The sequence below is a fragment of the Pectinophora gossypiella genome, chromosome Z, assembly GCF_024362695.1.
Source record: "Pectinophora gossypiella chromosome Z, ilPecGoss1.1, whole genome shotgun sequence".
Classification (NCBI taxonomy): domain Eukaryota; kingdom Metazoa; phylum Arthropoda; class Insecta; order Lepidoptera; family Gelechiidae; genus Pectinophora; species Pectinophora gossypiella.
Genome location: NC_065433.1, coordinates 1,898,789 through 1,916,604, shown reverse-complemented (window position 1 = coordinate 1,916,604; position 17,816 = coordinate 1,898,789). Strand labels below are relative to the sequence as shown.

At 39.3% G+C, this 17,816-nt stretch overlaps 1 protein-coding gene and 1 long non-coding RNA gene across 3 annotated transcripts in view; both read right to left on the bottom strand.

The window, feature by feature from the left end:
• The window catches only part of LOC126380066 (arf-GAP with Rho-GAP domain, ANK repeat and PH domain-containing protein 2), a 60,528-nt gene extending 50,284 nt beyond the window's left edge, over nucleotides 1–10,244 (bottom strand). For both annotated transcript variants that reach the window (XM_050029259.1, XM_050029260.1), the window contains exons 1-2: nucleotides 8,599–10,244; nucleotides 8,181–8,376 (exon numbers count right to left, since the gene is read on the bottom strand). In XM_050029259.1, the coding sequence (XP_049885216.1) occupies nucleotides 8,181–8,376; nucleotides 8,599–10,109 (1,707 nt within the window). In that variant the 5' untranslated portion in view covers nucleotides 10,110–10,244. The remainder of the gene's footprint in view (nucleotides 1–8,180; nucleotides 8,377–8,598) is intronic.
• Nucleotides 10,245–10,821: 577 nt separating this feature from the next.
• On the bottom strand, nucleotides 10,822–11,729 carry LOC126380185 (uncharacterized). The gene is made up of 3 exons (XR_007568445.1): nucleotides 11,615–11,729; nucleotides 11,281–11,336; nucleotides 10,822–11,179 (listed from the first exon to the last, which is right to left on the bottom strand). It is a non-coding gene; the product is annotated as an uncharacterized LOC126380185 (long non-coding RNA).
• Nucleotides 11,730–17,816: the final 6,087 nt, after the last annotated feature.

Below are 17,816 nucleotides of genomic sequence, written 5' to 3'. Positions count from 1 at the left end.
CTTGCACCAATTACACATTTTTACGGAACACGATATTCGTGCGTCACCCAACAGGGTCCACATAATATCAGCGTCGTGGTTCACGCCGCGACTTGTGCTGAGTGAGGCCCTTTCATCTCAGGACGTCCACCACCACCTTATGATCATTTCGACAAACATCCGTCTTGCTTTTTTTGTAAATGTTTAGTGGAAATTTGATATGATGTTGTTGTCTTTTTTTTTGTTGTGGCGCCCTTTTATCATAAACTATTTCTATTCTATTCGATGAGTTATTACTTTATCTTAAATGCAGTTTCCACGAACACAGTTGGCTCGAACATTATAGACGGCGATACGGCTCACTACCAATCACGTTGCTGATAACAGAAAGCTTGATGACGTGTGGATACTTAGTTCATCTTGCAATGGATATACCTCTGACTACCCCAGACTATTTATTTATTATGGTGCATCAACATCAGTACATACACAAACACACAAAATAAAATACACATAAGGAAAATTCCGGTCCACACAACACTGATAATAAAAAGTAGAAACTAAAGTTAACAAATTAAAGAGAACATTAATTGAAAATAAAATTTATAAAAGAGAAAAAACATGGATCGTGTAAACTTTCTTTATTTTTTTTAATTTTTTGACGTGACTTATTGTAGATTTGCCGCAGATGGCATTAACTACTTGGCCGGATGAACTTTCTTTAAACAACGTTTAAATGGTATGAAAAAAAGAAAACGAAAACTAAAGTTATTGCAAAATAAAACTTTGATATAGTCGTGAGCTTACGTTATGTAAGTTTAATTTGGTTTCTACGTAGCTATAGATCTGTGCCGTGTTTATCAAAAATTACAAGTCTAAACGTTCACACGCTACAAGTTACTCATAAATACGTGTAAATTACGTTTATTAAAAAAGTTGAGGGATTGTAAAATATACTTGTGAAACAAATATTGACACTTGTAACACGTAATTTACAATGTGTATTTTTGATAAACACATTCTCGTAATAATGTTTTTTTTTTTATTCTTTTATTTTAATTATTTAATACAGGGCTTGTAAGTTTTAATAAACAGATGGTAGTGTTACACACAAGTGTTCGAAATTCAAAATCAAAATTCGTTTTATCGTACGCGTACGTTACAATATTCTATTACAATGTGTTTCGCATACAACTCAACAAATAATCGAATCAAAGACGACCTCCGTGATCCAGTGGTTGAGCGTTGGGCTCACGATCCGGAGATCCCGGATTCGATTCCCGGTGGGGTCATATCACAAAAAATATTTTGTGGTCCCTAGTTTACTTAGTACATTACTGGCTGATTACCAGATTACCCGAAAGTAAGACGATCCGTGCTTCGGAAGGCACGTTAAGCCTTTGGTCGCGGTTACTACTTACTGATATCAGTAGTAACCGGGACGGATGTAAGTAGTACCGACTATGTATGTAGTCGTTACATGAGCCATGTCATGTCAGGGGCCTTTGGGGGCTCAATAATAACCCTGACACCAGGGTTGATGAGGCTGGTATTCCACCCCACAACCCACACGTTAAGAAAAAGTAGTAGGTACGAAGTGAAACTGCCATGTGTCACCACGTCGTGTTTATCGTCAACTGTCAACGTTTATCTATTATCAACACTCAAGCGCTTACGCGTTTATTCATTGTTTGACCTCACTTAGGTAACGATATAAATAAATAATGCCTTGAATTCGTCTGATGAAAAGTAACTGACAAAATGTGTTAACATATAATTGGACATGTCCTTGGAACGAACGTATAAACCCGTTAAAAATAATGGTGCTAATTCCTGTAAATACCATCTAATTTTATTTTAAGTTATATCTGTCATTTTCTTATCCGCCGAAAAGGAAAGGGACGGGTAATCGACAAGCATAAAATTTATGGAACACACGTCAATTTTAAGCACAAATTTAAACCAACCGTCTAAAAATTTTACATCCGTCAATAACCCGACACAGTTAAGTAGACAGCACGTCAAACGGATTGCATACCAGCGACGTACCTTTTGATTCGCCCGGGTTATTCATTCATTTACTCATTCTTCCTAAAATTAAGAGCTGTGAATCATCCGTCCCTTTCCTTTTCGACGGATATGAAAATGACGGATATAACTTAAAATAAAATTAGGCGGTGTCTGCAGGAATCGGGGCCAGTGTATACCTATCATCATTCTCATATCCATGGTATAAGAAGATTGGGGGGATTAAAATGGCCACATCGAAGCAATTCATCTAAGAAAGCAATATTGCTATTTTACATTTGTTTGCATTATGCACTTACTTTTATATGCGCAAATGTTCCTTTCTTAGATGAATTGCTTCGATGTGGCCATTTTAACCCCGCCAGGTATGCTCAATCCTATGACAAGCCGCCATTGCTAGACCTTGATGACGTAAGTGTTACCATTAAATTGGTATCTCCAACATTCCAATGACGTAAATTTTATTATTGAAAAAGTGAATTACTGACTAATGTTTTTAATTACTATTATTTGACACACATATAAAAATCATTAAAACTATACGTAAATCATTTACTAACAGTTCATCCTTGCAAAGTAAATCAAAAACATTGGACGTGGGTAATATTTTTGTCCAAAAGTAAAATGATCCATCCGTTGGCTCCGGTTACTACTTACTGCTGTAAATACGTAGTGGTTACATGAGTCACGTCAGGGGCCTATGGCGGCTCAACCCTGACACCAGGGTTGATGGGGTTGGTAATCCACCTCACAACCCACACGATAGAAGAAAAAGATATAGACAACCTTCGACAAAGTTGACATTGAAAGCAAATCGCCATAGTGACCTAAAACTTGTAAATGCGCTAATCAATTATACATGCACCAATCTGGTATGCACCATGCAAGTAGGTACGGTACACCACACGTTGTTATCGCATCGGCATACACGCCCGTTATCGACATTCATTCAGAAATTAAAAACAATTAATCGGAATTTCATTGGCAACTTCTACTTTTCTGACGGACTCCTTTTTGGCTTTCTTTTTTAACGTGACTTAGGCATTACCATTTGGCCGTGCATTGAGGAGCGCAGAGGGCTCTCACCCGGTACCAAATTTAAGACAACATGCCTAAAGCTGCCCAGTTAGGGGCGACCGTCGGCTCTGGGCGTCGTCTGAGAGTTATTATATTTGAAAGAATTAATTGGTCGTAGGGGGCCGGTCTTCGCCTCCGTGGTCTAGTGGTTAGAGCGTTAGGCTCACGATCTGGAGGTCCGGGTTCGATTCCCGATGGGGATATTGTCGAAATCACTTTGTGAGACTGTCCTTTGTTTGGTAAGGACTTTTCAGGCTTGAATCACCTGATTGTCCGAAAAAGTAAGATGATTCCGTGCTTCGGAGGACACGTTAAGCCGTTGGTCCCGGCTATTAGCCGTAAAAACACCTCCTGTAAGGCCTGTGCCCAGCAGTGGGACGTATATAGGCAGTTTATGTTTATGTAGGGGGCCGGTAGCGATAAGCTCTGGATAAGGGACTCGTCGACTCGCGAATCGTCGGCCACGCCGGCGGAGTCGGTGTCAGGGAACGGACAGAGAGCGCAGCCTCAATAAACCGAATTCAGATGTTTAAAGCTCGAGCCGGGATTCGAAGCTACGATGAAATAATGTTAACGTTGTCAAATACTAGGCTCACCAAACTGCACCATTGTGACTCGAGTCAGAATCCCAAACCAGTTCCATTCAAAGCTTAGGTCAGTTCGCACAGTCATTTATCCGTACAAAAGCAAACATTCAGAGGTGAATAACCGAATCGGTGACGGCGGGCCCCAACCGGATTGGAAATTGATAAATTGACGGGATACGCGCATGCGCCTCGCAGCGACATAGAAGTGTTGTGACGACTTAAGGACATAAGTGGTAACAATTAAGTGAAGAGGTATCTTCGCAGACCTCTACTACCATACAAAGTCTTCTTCTATCGTGTGGGTTGTGAGGTGGATTACCAACCCCACCAACCCTGGCGTCAGGGTTATTATTGAGCCACCAAAGGTCTCTTACATGGTGCATATAACGACTACATACTTACATAACTGGGACCAACGGCTTAACGTTCTTTCCGGAGCACGGATTATCTTACTTTCGGAGAGTCAGGTGATCAGCCTGTAAGGTCCTAACCAAACTAGGGATCACAAAATGATATTTGTGATATGTCCACCGGGATTCGAACCCGGGACCTCCGGATGATGAGCTCAATGTCATAATACCATACTACGTATATAACAACCCGCATAACTCGCTCTCGTAATCCCTATTGCGCAGGAGCACAGCGAGTTGGAAAACACCCAGACCAATCAATTCGGAAACTTTCTTTTGCTAAATTAAAAACTAAAAATCTAAGCCTGGTTTTCTGATTAGAAGTACAGATGTGCGACTAAAAGTTAAATTCTCACTCTACTTATATAAAAATTAATGCCAATATTTATTAGCACATTTTGTTTGTCTCATAGTGATTTTCTGAGTTATTGTACCACTAATAGCATTTACGCGTCCATCCGTTGCTCACTAAGATAATTTTAATTTAAGGTATTTTGTATTTCTCTAGTTAAGTGAATATTCTTTTGGAGAAATAAATTTCTTATACCGTATTTTTTGTATTAAGGAGTTTGAATTCTTGTTTAGGTCATAGATAATTGGTCATCATCATCATCATCATCAGCCCATTAACGTCCCCACTGCTGGGGCACGGGCCTTCCCTATGGATGGATAGGGAGATCGGGCCTTAAACCATCACGCGGGCCCGGTGCGGATTGGTGGTTATTAACGACTGCTAATGCAGCCGGGACCAACGTCTTAACGTGCCTTCCGAAGCACGGAGGAGCTCGAGATGAAAACTTTTTTTTGTGGTCACCCATCCTATGACCGGCCTTTGCGAAAGTTGCTTAACTTCAACAATCGCAGACCGAGCGCGTTTTACCGCTGCGCCACCGAGCTCCTACGTGGTTTCTAGGTATGTGTTTAGTCGGAAATCCATGACAGCCCTGTTCGGAGAACGCGTGACTCACATCCTAGTGTCATAGGTTCAAATCCCGGCTGAGGTCAAAACCAGGTTTCTGCCCGGTTAATAGTAATTGGCTCGCCCCCTATTACCCCCTATTACACGAGCAGTGGGTGTATGTACGTATACAATACATCTATCTCTGCCTACACCTTTGTGGGGTACAGGCGTGATGTTTATGTAAGGTCGCCGATTGGGCTCTTGTCACTTTGTAAGATTTTAATGTTGAGGGTTGCAGTAAATCTTTTTGTATTGTTTTCATCTTCTATCGTGTGGGTTGTGGGTCGATTACCAACCCCATCAACCCTGGCGTCAAGGTGTAATGTATAGCGGATTTGACAACCTAGTCAAATGAGATACTTTTTACGAAACGTCAAAAAGAAAGTTTTTTTTAGAGTTTGTATGGCAATACTGTCCTGTGACTTGAGGAGCTCGGTGGCGCAGCGGTTAATGCGCTCGGTCTGCGATTGTTGAAGTTAAGCAACTTTCGCAAAGGCCGGTCATAAGATGGGTGACCACAAAAAAAGTTTTCATCTTAACCTCCTCCGTGCATCGGAAGGCACGTTAAGCCGTTGGTCCCGGCTGCATTAGCGGTCGTTAATAACCATCAATCCGCACTGGGCCCGCGTGATGGTTTAAGGCCTGATCTCCCTATCCATCTATAGGGAAGGCCCGTGCCCCAGCAGTGGGGACGTTAATGGGCTGATGATGATGATGACTGTCCTGTGACGTCATCAATGAAACCGGTCGAACGTCGTACTCATTGTTACTTAATTCATACATAAAATTCGCAAATAAGTCGAAAATAAAATCAGATTTTCTGGCTTCTAATTCTAGATAAATATTCTATATTTATCTTAGACCCAGCCAAATACCCTCAATCATAAAACGAAATAGTTCTTATAGGAAACGGTTTAACGTGTAAATTCACGTGGAGCACATTCCAACGAACGTTTCGACCTTGACATACGAAATACTTCCTGTGTTTACAAAACATTGGCCCCGATTCCTGCAAACACCGCCTAATTTTATTTTAAGTTATATCCGTCATTTTCATATCCGTCGAAAAGGAAAGGGACGGATGATTCACAGCTCTTAATTTTAGGAAGAATGAGTAAATGAATGTGTCGGATTATTGACTGATGTAAAATTTTTAGACGGTTGGTTTAGATTTGTGCTTAAAATTGACGTGTGTTCCATAAATTTTATGCTTGTCAATTACCCGTCCCTTTCCTTTTCGGCGGATAAGAAAATGACAGATATAACTTAAAATAAAATTAGATGGTATTTACAGGAATTAGCACCATTGCCGTTGAATAAAACGCTAGTTTATTTATCAAGACTTGCTGAATACGTGCTTAAATACATGAAGATGATTGTGCCTGTTTAGTAGTAACATAAATAGCCTATATACGTCCCACTGCTGGGCACAGGCCGCCCTTCAATCAACCGGAGGGGGTATGTAGTTATCCCTGGATTGACTTTGGTTACATTTTTCAGACATTCTCTATGGACGAGTGTCTTTTCTATACATGACTCTGGCAGTAATGGTTGTCTACTATTCGACGACCGGTTGCCATTGACCATAAAGTTGAAGTTGCGGGTTGGTGGGTAATAGTAGATAAAAAAGAACAAAACTATCTTTTTAAAAAAACGAGTCTTCTTTTATACTCTAAAATGTCTAAAATGTCAGCATTTAAAAATTAAGTTTTGTGTAATAAAGTGTAATTGTTTTGATTTGAATAAAGCATGAATAAAGGCAAAACAATCTAACATTGAAAAAATGTAGAAACGAGTCTATTAAAAAACTAAGACCTCACATTTAGCGTAGCCGGGACAGTCCGTACAAAAATTTTCGTATTACCGATTGTTGTTTTAACGCGTAAGTGAGAGCAAGACAGACAGTCCTCGCGCGCTCACTTTCTCCTCAACAGCTTACGACAATTTAGACTAAAGTGGGACCCAGCGGGGGGTGAGGTAAATCTAGCTCGATACCGTTTAAAATTCACGGAGTATCCGTTCTATAAGTATTTATTCTTCTTTATTCTATGCCTCTACTTTGTTGGCCGAAGTATCTAGCCATTAACTCTAGAAAGGAAATGCTTTGCACATAGTAGGTACGCGTGCGAATAGGCTAGACACCTCGCTGGAATGCAATCCCTCTCTCGCTTCCCCACGCGGCGCCCTGCTTTCGCCTTGTGAGTAGACTAGAGTGAGCTCTGGGCGGTTAAAAAGCCCACATCAAAGCAATTCATTTAAAAAGGGAATATTGCTATTTGACATTTGCGTGCATTGCGCACTTACTCTTATGTGCGCAAATGTGAAACTGCGACATAGCTTTTTAACGGGGGGGCCCGTTCCGATCCTCGCACATACGGTGGCAATCAGTTACGTCATCAGCTTGAGGTGTCCAGTTGTCTCCCACGACTTGTAGTTCAGATAGACGCTTGCATACCATTCTAGCTCATTGCCTATACGTGCCTTATGTAACGCAGCAATTGCATCAACATTTCGACCCCCCCCCCCCCCCCCGCGATCCCCCTCAATAACTGCCTGTGCTTAGGAATTGTTCCGCTTATGTTAACAGCTTGTATAACAAGTTTCATCTACTTTACAGGAAGGAAGTTATTCGCTAAAATCGTCAATTCGTATAAAAGGAAAGGTATTGACTCACTCAATCCCTGAAAGACTCAACAATCAACCTAGAAGGCTTTTTTGTTTCCGTTATGATGTGGACACAGAATAAGGACTTATTTTTCTTAATTCAGAAATTTAATTTCCGAGCGGCTTCTGAGCCGAGATTTTTACTAGTACTGTAAAAGAAACCAAAGAGACTCACGATATAAAACAAAAGATTATCTTTTGAATACCTATGATAAATAAAAATATACCTACTGTCAATTATACTGACCAAATTGGAGATGTCCTTAGAAAAGGTTCAGTACGATCTACTCTGAACCGGCGTGCGTGTATGAAACAATTGATGAATGTGGAGAAGTGTGTCAGGATTGAAGCAAATGGAATTCCTTACTCTGCTTACCCCGGTGGGAAATAGGCGTGAGTTTATGTAAGTAAATTATACTGGCTAGTTTAGTATTGAGTTTAATAAAATGTATCTAGTTTCAGTGTGCCACGTACCTTGAGATAGCACCAGCCACATCTGGTGAACTCAGCAGTGTATTTGGTCGGGAAGCCGCAGGCGAGATGCTCGGCGAATTTCTGCGCCCAGTTCCGCCGCTCGGGTGCGCTGGCGCAGCTGAACAGGACCTTGCGGGGCGCGCCGCGACCGCTCGACGCCACCGACAACTCGAAGCAGTATGAATTGCTTGTTGTGCTAACAACAATTTTAATGATATCAATTATCTCTTTAAAGCTCAGGTTAACTCATAATTTTAATTATACTCAATTTCAATTCAATAGCTTTAGCTACATTTTCTCTTTATCTCTACCTAACTCTGTCTGTAACTTGCAACAATATATGTGATCAAACAAACACCACTCCATTTCATTTTTAAATACTTCTATTGTGAAGAATTAAATACGAAATATCACATACCTAGAGGAAAGAGGGAGAACAATCTGCAAAGAGTAGATACTGTCCAAAGTATATGCCTCCTTCAGTACTGAGTTGGTAGGGTCCGAGTAACACATGAGCTTCTGATCAGATAGGACACAGTACCGGGTCTGTGAATTCTTGAACAAGTCTTCCACAACTCCTGACACTATGCGGGTCAACGTGCCACTGAAGTACGGCACCGGCAGACGGTTCACTGGTGGACGCTCCACCTGCTCCACCTTCTGTGGTTGTGTGTTCTGCTTGAAAGATTTGTTCAAAACATTATCTAATTTGAGCATATGAGAAAATCTCTGCATCACAGAATTACCTGACTTTGTTTCATCTTCTGTCACAGGCTTAACATCAGTCTCAGTTATAAACCAATTTGAATTTCTATCTTTATCAACAGGCAATGTCTGTGGCTTGCTCTCTGCATCTTCTGTTAGAAGACTGTCAGTTCTTTCAGGTGGTGTTGGTGGGTTGAAGTAATCACTCTCACCAAAATCCTCGAAGCAGTCTTCACCGCTGTCTGTTGTAACAATGGTGCCATAAGTGTCTCCTATTAAAAATGACTCCAGCAGCAGCAGTTCATTGCTCATGCCCTCGTATCTGTTAGTTGCTGTACTCGCATTGAGTGGGTCAAATTCGAAAATTGTACTTTTACTAGGCCGTCTACCACTTTCCATTTTAGGTTGTTGTGGAAGTGTCCAATTTTCATAAAGAGAATTTTGCCTCATAAATTCTAAATTGCTCTCCCTTTTCTTCCTCCTCTCTGGCACGTCCGGAGTGGACCTCACACTCACTATGCTGTTTGCTCGAGATGACTTTGGAGTATCATAGGTCAACTGTTCATTTTCTAAAGTCAAACTTGAAATATTCTGTTCAGACTCTCTACTATCATGAGAAAAATTACTCACTGTGTCTGCATTAGAATCAGAGTTGCTTGAGAATAATGATAGGTCATCCAAGTGTGATGCATTCAGGTTGAGAGAAGGCACATCCTGATTACTTTGTAAACACTCTCCTTCATTACGATACCTTTTCTGTTCTAAAAGTGGTGAGTGAAACTGAATGTTATCAAACAAACTGACATCAACCACTGGCATAGACACACACCTCTGGTCCCCGTCCTCCGGGCAGTCAGGTTTTTTTACCCTCCTCAACTTCAGTCCAGCAGTTCTAGTTCCTTCTATAACTGACTTGGTCACGGAGTCTCTCACAGCTCTAGACGTAGTGATAGTCTTTTCTAGAGTGCCCTTTGCGAATCTTGATCCATCTATGATAGACCTTTCAATCTTTTCGTTAGCACTCTTAGCTGAGTTGCTCACTTTTGCTGCCACATCTTCAGTCAGCTGCTTAGACGCAGTGCTGATGGAGCGCAAGATATCGGACGCTGTTACCCTGTCATTGTTGGCTGGCACTTTAGTCCGAGGGAGAGGAACTGGCCGTTTCAGTGGATCACTTTGGGGTAAAACACCGGTCCTGGGTTTCGGCACCGGAGGCGTATCCATCAGGCAAGAATGCTTCCTCCACTATTATAAAATAACTATTTACAGAACAACGATAACATTGTGGAACCATTAAATACACATCACAAACAAAAATGAGTCACACAGCACAGTGAATTGAATACACTCCTTTATCCACTTGACAGTCCAGGCGCACTAGCAAATCTAGCCTCAACAGTCCAGGCATTTCGAACTTGCGCGGCGTTCGGTGGGCGATATCGTGGCGTGTTATAAATAGGCTTGTAACTCAAAAACTACTGTGGCTATAATAAAGAAAATTCAGAAACAGCAAGCCAGATGTGCAATGATTCTAATTAGATAAAAATAAAAAAGATCACATTATAAAATCTATCTCAAATCCAATTAGAATTGACAGAATCCGCTCATTTTTTCAGTTATCCCAGCCATGCCTGTTAATAGCATGTAAAGTATCATGTTCTAGGGACTGTAATAATTTTTATTTGAAAGCGCATTTCTTACACTTTTTACTAGTATTCAAATTATATTTTAATGTTATTTAGTTTAAACACAAGAAATATAAATATAACACCTGGTCACGACTTATTTGTAACACCGTATTCTTACCAAGATGGCCGCCCTCGCTAAGTTTCTGTTCGCACTGAGCGTTTCTGCCTTTTTAAGTCGATGGTAACTATGGTTACCAATAACGGGTAAGATTGACATAGACATTTTGTGTGTGTGATTTCAGGAATTAAAGAAAACCAGTAGAAAAATTAAGGTTTATTAATATGAACTAAAACCAATTTATAATTGAATGCTTGTTTTATTTACATTTTTTACCAAGCACTTAACATTCGGACCTTAAAAATATATATTTTTTATTAGAATTTAAAATTACAGTCTTGCAATACAATATACTTGATTGCACAAAATGACGTACCAAACAAATAAATCGAGACACTAGAGACAAAAGGCGGCCTTATTGCTAAATCTAATTGCGCCTGCCGCTTTCTGTCCGTAAGCTCCTGTCGGACATCTACTGGCAGTTTAGTAATTCGTTTTTTTTTTGTAATTACTCTCTGTGTCCTCTCTATAGCTGAACTATAGCATCTCTGAAAAAAAAGTCATTGTTTAGAACTGAAATTAAAATAACGCTAGCGCTCCGTTTGTACGAACCCTTAAACCCAGATAAGTCGATGGTAGGTTTAGTTACCATGATGAAAGTTGACCAAATTTGGTGTACCCTGCAATCAATATCCTGGGCATCTGCTGAAATAATTGTTTATTTCGGTAAATAATGTGTTTCCACGAGTAACTAATAAGTAACGTGGTATATTTAAAACATTATAAAATATAATGCGTCGTGTAATATTCCGTAATTTGCCTCCATTTTAGTGTCAAGAGACGTTTTTTTTGATACGATATTTTTCTCTTAATGTTTTTGGAACAAAATCATGGCTTAAATGTTCAGGTTTTTGTAGAAAACGGTAGAGGATATATTCAAGATGTATGCTAATCAATAAAAATAATATATTTTATATACTTACGGCATATTTCTTGTCTAAAACACTCAATCGCAAACACAGTAGTTGACAGTAGACTCGACCAACACTCGTCTGACTTCGACAGTTGTTTTTTTAATGTTACCAACTCATAGGGAAGAGATGCAAATACCACCTAGTAAGGATTTTTATAGTACACAATACTAGTATAATTTTATAATCTATACTAGCTTGTAAAACTAGTTAATCCATAAAATTGGTCACCCTAACGGAACCCCGACTATTGGTAAGTATAGCTACCATCGACTCCTGAGGTGAATTTGGAATCGGTAGCTATAATTACCAACGACTGTAGAGTGGTTATTAAGTTGACCTAATTAGTGTCGATACGGCTTATCCGGCCAGGGTTTCTACAACTTTATCAATTATTTACATTACAAAGGGTGGGTTGTGAAGAAAGTAACGAATAGTAAACTAAAAATACATAAAGAAAATAAAATAAAGAAAGAACCCTCCTCAGCGACGGCCGAATGACTGACATATGACATACTTAGAGTTGCCAGCATTAATATACTTTCAATATTTTCTACCACAATAGAATAGATTACGCTGCTGTGGTAGAAAAGCTAGTTCGGATATTATATTCTCGAGGGCTTTTTGGCGGGAGACGGGAACGGGACAGTTGCTTTCTTCATTGAATAATCTAAATAATTAATACGAAGTGGTGTTTTGTGGTTAATGATCGCATTAAGTTAGTCGGAAGACATTCGCGAGTGTTATTATATTGGAGTATTCAATAAACAAAGTGTATCTGCCTATTTTCGCTTCGTGTCAGGAAGCCGCTTCATAACTCAAAAGTTTATGCGGACTTTTGAGTTAATTCGTTTGGGGTTCGGAGTAGGAGTCTACTCCGAGGGTGGGGGCTTAGGTTTCATCATCATCACCTTTCATCATTTCATTAATCATCAAGAAAAAAAAATACGTCAGACATGGCTGTATGGGCATAGTTCCCTTTGCCTTACCCTTCGGGGAAAACAAAAACAAAAAAAAAAAAAATTATATTCTCGAACGACAACCGGACACGACTTCTTCTTATTTGGATAATTATTTAGAATTAAGTTAGACAACCTTTCTAGTCATTAGTAGCAGCACAGTAGATAGATGTAGTAGTACAAAGACGTCCGTCTTTTCTTACATTATTTCTGACTGCTATGCATTATACAGGGTGTTAGTGACATCGTAACGAAAACTTTGAGGAATGATTCAGACCATGATTCTGAGTTGATATCAAGTGGAATTTTCCGTCGCAAAAGTATGGATAAGAAAATAATTAAAAAAAAACACAAAAAAAATCATGAATTTTTTGACAGGAAATTCCACTTGATATCAACTCAGAATCATGGTCTGAATCATCTCCCTCAATATTCGTTACGGTGTCACTAACACCCATACCTACTTGTATGGCTACCGTATGTACTTGTACGGGGTGTAAGTGACATCGTAACGAATACTGAGAGGGATGATTCACCTGATTATTCTGAGTTAATATCAAGTGGAATTTTCCGTCGCAAAAGTATAGAATTGAAAATAATTTTAAAAAACTAAAAAAATACATGATTTTTGCGACGGAAAAATCTACTTAATATCGACTCAGAATCATGGTCTGACTCATCCCTCAAAGTTTTCGTTACGATGTCACTAACACCCTGTATAGGTTTTCTCATCCTGGCAAAATAGTTCTGTCCTGGCAAACTATTCCCTCCTGAAGGTAGTCTCTTATAAATTTCAAACAAGACACAACAGGAAAGTTAAGGGACTCAAGTATGGCCCTATTCTGCTTCTGCGCTGTCCACTTCTTAGTTCTCATTAACATCACTTAGGAAACATCTACCTATGCAAAATTTCATGCTTCAGCTGTCGTTGATCTATCAGTTTACCAATCAGTTTCTTTTCTTCTTACTTATATCGAGTGCCCAATCCAGTTACTACCCTGTCGATAAGGGGCTGCGAACCAGTGTGGTCCCATCTTGGCTGATTTTTGCGCCCGGTGCGATTGGTTCATTTACTTATAAGTATGTTCAAGTAGACGTTACAATGCTATGTCATGGATCTTTGGCGGTACAAAATAACCCTGATACCAACAAGTTGTTTTCTGATAACTGGTGGCTCTGCCCAGCCCAATAGGAATTACAGGCGCGGAGTTATACATACATAAAAATTCACTGCATATTCAATGTAAGAGATGCCTACTTAATATTTTTTGCAATACTAATTGGAGAGACAATTGCAGATAGTATTTTATAAGGCACTTTAAAATAATCTAAATTTTTCGTCCCCATATTTCGCCTTTAGCTTTCAAAATTTACGCAGCGTACATACATATAACATCATGTCTGCCATCATTTTTTTTAAATTAAAGATTTGAGTGGTGTTTGACCACGATCCAGCCTGCTTTTAAGCAGCGATGTGGTATAAGGTGGAACACGTAAACTCTTTATAGTGCCTATTAACTCTTGCCATTTGTTTTTGTAAATTCTTTATTTAAATTAATGTTACATACTGTGGGTATTTTATATATGCCACTTTATTAGGCTAAAGTAGCTCGCCTCTCAAAGTTTATAAAATCAAAAATAATACTCATTACAACATGGGATTTTTGTAGTCAAGACCTAAGTTGCTGAAAACTTATGTTGAGAGTATGCGATCTTTGTACGAGAACGCACTTAACCCCTTATTGCATGAATTATGAAGATTGTAAATAAAAAAATATTTTTTTGCGAAAATGTGTTTATTTATTTATTATTTGAGAAAAAATACAAGACAATATTTTTTATAGTTATTATTTATAAAAATAAATTGAAGAGCCATATTTGGCTTCGTATGTGTTTAAGCAAAAATCGTATGGGCCATATATGGCTTCGTATGCGTAGCGTTTACATTTTGTGGAAATCTCTAAAACAATTGCGCTTGTCATTGTAGCATAAAAACACTTCGCACTTATCACATTTTGTATATCTACGTAGCTTTGAGCAGAATTGATATAATTGACGTTGATTTTTTACCCAAATAGGAAAATGATCGACACCGTCAGTGCGTACAGAAGTCAATGGCAGATCTTGATGCCTGGTTGGTGCTTTTCGAGGTTTATTGGCATGCTATTTGGAGTTTCAGCTCGACTAGATGGAGTTCCGGCTCTTGACGTTATCGGTGTACTAAGAAGGCTGGCTGGGTGTCGCTGTCTTGCGCATATGTTCTGAAACTGCAAGCTTGAAATCAAACAGTGCCATGTAACTGTCGCTGTTTACATAACATGCTTTTTTATTGGGGAACGTGACGTAGTAAGTTCGTACTCCGGTCAGAATCGGAAACAAGCTCATCTTCACTCAAAACACCATCACCAGGGACAGGATTTACATGCTTTGAAGAACCATAAAACCGTGCACAGTCCATATCTGAAGAAATGATAAAAAGCTTTTTTGCATTTGTATACCTTTGAGTGCATATAAAGCCAGATATGACAAGACAGCAATTTAGCGGGAACGCATACCAAGCCATATATGGATTTTACAAAAAAAGGGTCATAAATCAAATAAATATAAATGCACATACAAAAAAACTTACTGTTGGTATGGTCGAAGATACAATGAGCACATAACTATTTTTACTGAAGATCTGAAACGTCGATAAACTATTATTTTTCATTGATCAAAACTTCACTTCACTTGTTGCATTTCACTTGGCGGGCGCCTTGCATTGTAACTTCAAATACTTTTGAAATTTATGACTTACCGTAGACAAAAAAATACGTTTTGCTTCACAATAGAACACTAATTATAATAAAGTTTATTTTATTTTATTTCGATGTTCACTTTATATAGAAAAAAAATCATAAAGTTTAGAGGCCATAAATGGCTTCGCATGCGGTAAGGGGTTAAATCACAGGAAGAACTCTTGCCTTAAACATCCCGAAAGGAGATACTTTGGCCGGCCCAAATTTGAAAGTGCCGGCCAGAGAAAAAAAATGTGTTGAACCTTTCGAGTAGATTGCTATGAACATTTTTTACTATGACACCAAACGTGTATGACCATTAGTTTGGCTTTAATTGGATACTAAAATCTCGGTTTTTCATACATTTTGTAAAAAATAATATTATTATGTCTGTTGGCAAAAACAGTGATACAGGCGTATTACAAAGGACTGTTAAAATATTGACCCTACAGCTTTGGTGCCATGGTAATAAATGCTCAGACTGATAAGATCTAATTATTTATGGAATATAGCAAAATTATTTTTTGGCCGGCACTTTGACTTCTGGGCCGAACTCCGATGATCTCCTTTATGTAACGGCGATGCAAGGAGAGGATTCCAATTCTTTAGCAGTGAGCATAACGAAGGATGGCGAATCTAGCGGTCAGAAGAGGAGGAATGTCGACCACATATGGACGGAATCCCTCCCTACGCCATGTGGCCCGATAGTGAAAAGGTGTATTTCGTTTATTTTTGGCTCTGCCCACCCCATTAGGAATGATGAATGTCAGTTTGTCTACAAGGATTTTAGATACTGAAGGATTTAAAATAAAACACGCGGTTACCACATGAGTATATATTTAAGAATTGATTAAATATCACTTATTCTAACACAATCACGTATTTCTAGTGACTAGAAAGACGTGAAAATAGGTACCTAAGAGGAACCGAAGGGACATGGGAAATCTTTAGAAGCTTCGTCATGTCACTTTATAAATACAATAGGTATATATATATACACTTCTCATCAAAAAAATCGAAACACTTCCGTTTTCATTGTTTCTGTCCGAATTTAACACAAAAAAGAATTCATACGATGAAAAAAAATACATAAAATGTATAGCTGGCAGTTTGGCCATTACAGTAATAAGCGAAAATTCTAAATTCAAAATTAGAATTTCATTTGTTTATCTTATAAACGAAATGAATCACTGTTTTGAGACAAATGTGTGTTTAGGGTTGGAGTACATTTAGCGTTTAAAAACTAAAAATTGGCGCCTATCCTTAAACTTTTTGTTTTTTATTTCAATACTGTGACTTTGGGACGTCTGAAAAAAGGTTTTTTTTCTAAAACGTATGGATACTTCGCCCACAGAAGCCGCCCAAGTTGTGGCATTGCTGGATTCTGGCCTTAGTCAGCGTGTTGTGGCTGCAAGACTGCATCTAAGCCTGTCATCTGTTCATAGAGTCTATAAACGTTATCGGGAGACTGGTTTGTTCACGCGCCGTTCAGGATCTGGCAGGAATCGGGTCACTTCTGAGCGAGATGATCGATTTATTGTAACAACTTCTTTAAGAAATCAACGCCTTAACGCTTTTCAACTGCAGCAGCGGCTTCGTGTTGTACGAAGGGTGGCTGTAAGTGACTCTACAATTAGAAGAAGGTTGAAGGATCGTGGACTGGTACCGCATAAGCCAGCAAATGGGCCGAAATTAACTGCAGACCATCGAAGAGCGCGCCTTAACTTTGCACGTGAGCACCTAAATTGGTCATACCTACAGTGGAGCAAAGTTCTCTTTTCTGATGAGTGTAAAATTATGCTGTATGGTAACGACGGAAGGAACAAGGTCTACAGAAGAGACGGAGAATGCTATGCACAATGCTGCATTGAAGAAAAGGTCAGCTATGGTGGCGGTTCGTGGACGGTTTGGGGAGGAATCAGCGCCGACGTAAGACAGAGCTTGCTTTCGTGTCTGGGCCACGTCTGCCTGCACTAAACTGTCATCGGTACGTCGAAGAGTGTCTCGAGCCTCATGTGATGCCCTATGCACATTTTATTGGCAACGGCTTCATATTCATGCACGACAATGCTAGGGCTCACACCGCGGGCGTCGTACGAGATTATCTTAACGAAGTCGATATCTCTATTATGGAATGGCCAGCAAGAAGCCCGGACATGAATCCCATTGAACATCTGTGGGATGAATTAAAGAGACGAATTCGAGCAAGAGATCCTGCCCCAGAAACACTTAGCCAGCTGCAAGATGCAATCCAAGAGGAATGGGACAATATACCACAGCATGTGATCGTGACTCTCATCCGATCGATGAAGAACCGTATGGAAGCAGTAATTAGAGCTCGGGGAGGGAATACAAGTTATTAAATAAACGTTTTTTAGCTTTTTTTTTCATTTACGTGTGTTGTTTTATCCATTTCCTTTATACTCCATACGGAATAAAAATGACTCATTTAACAAAATACGAAACCTATGAAAAATT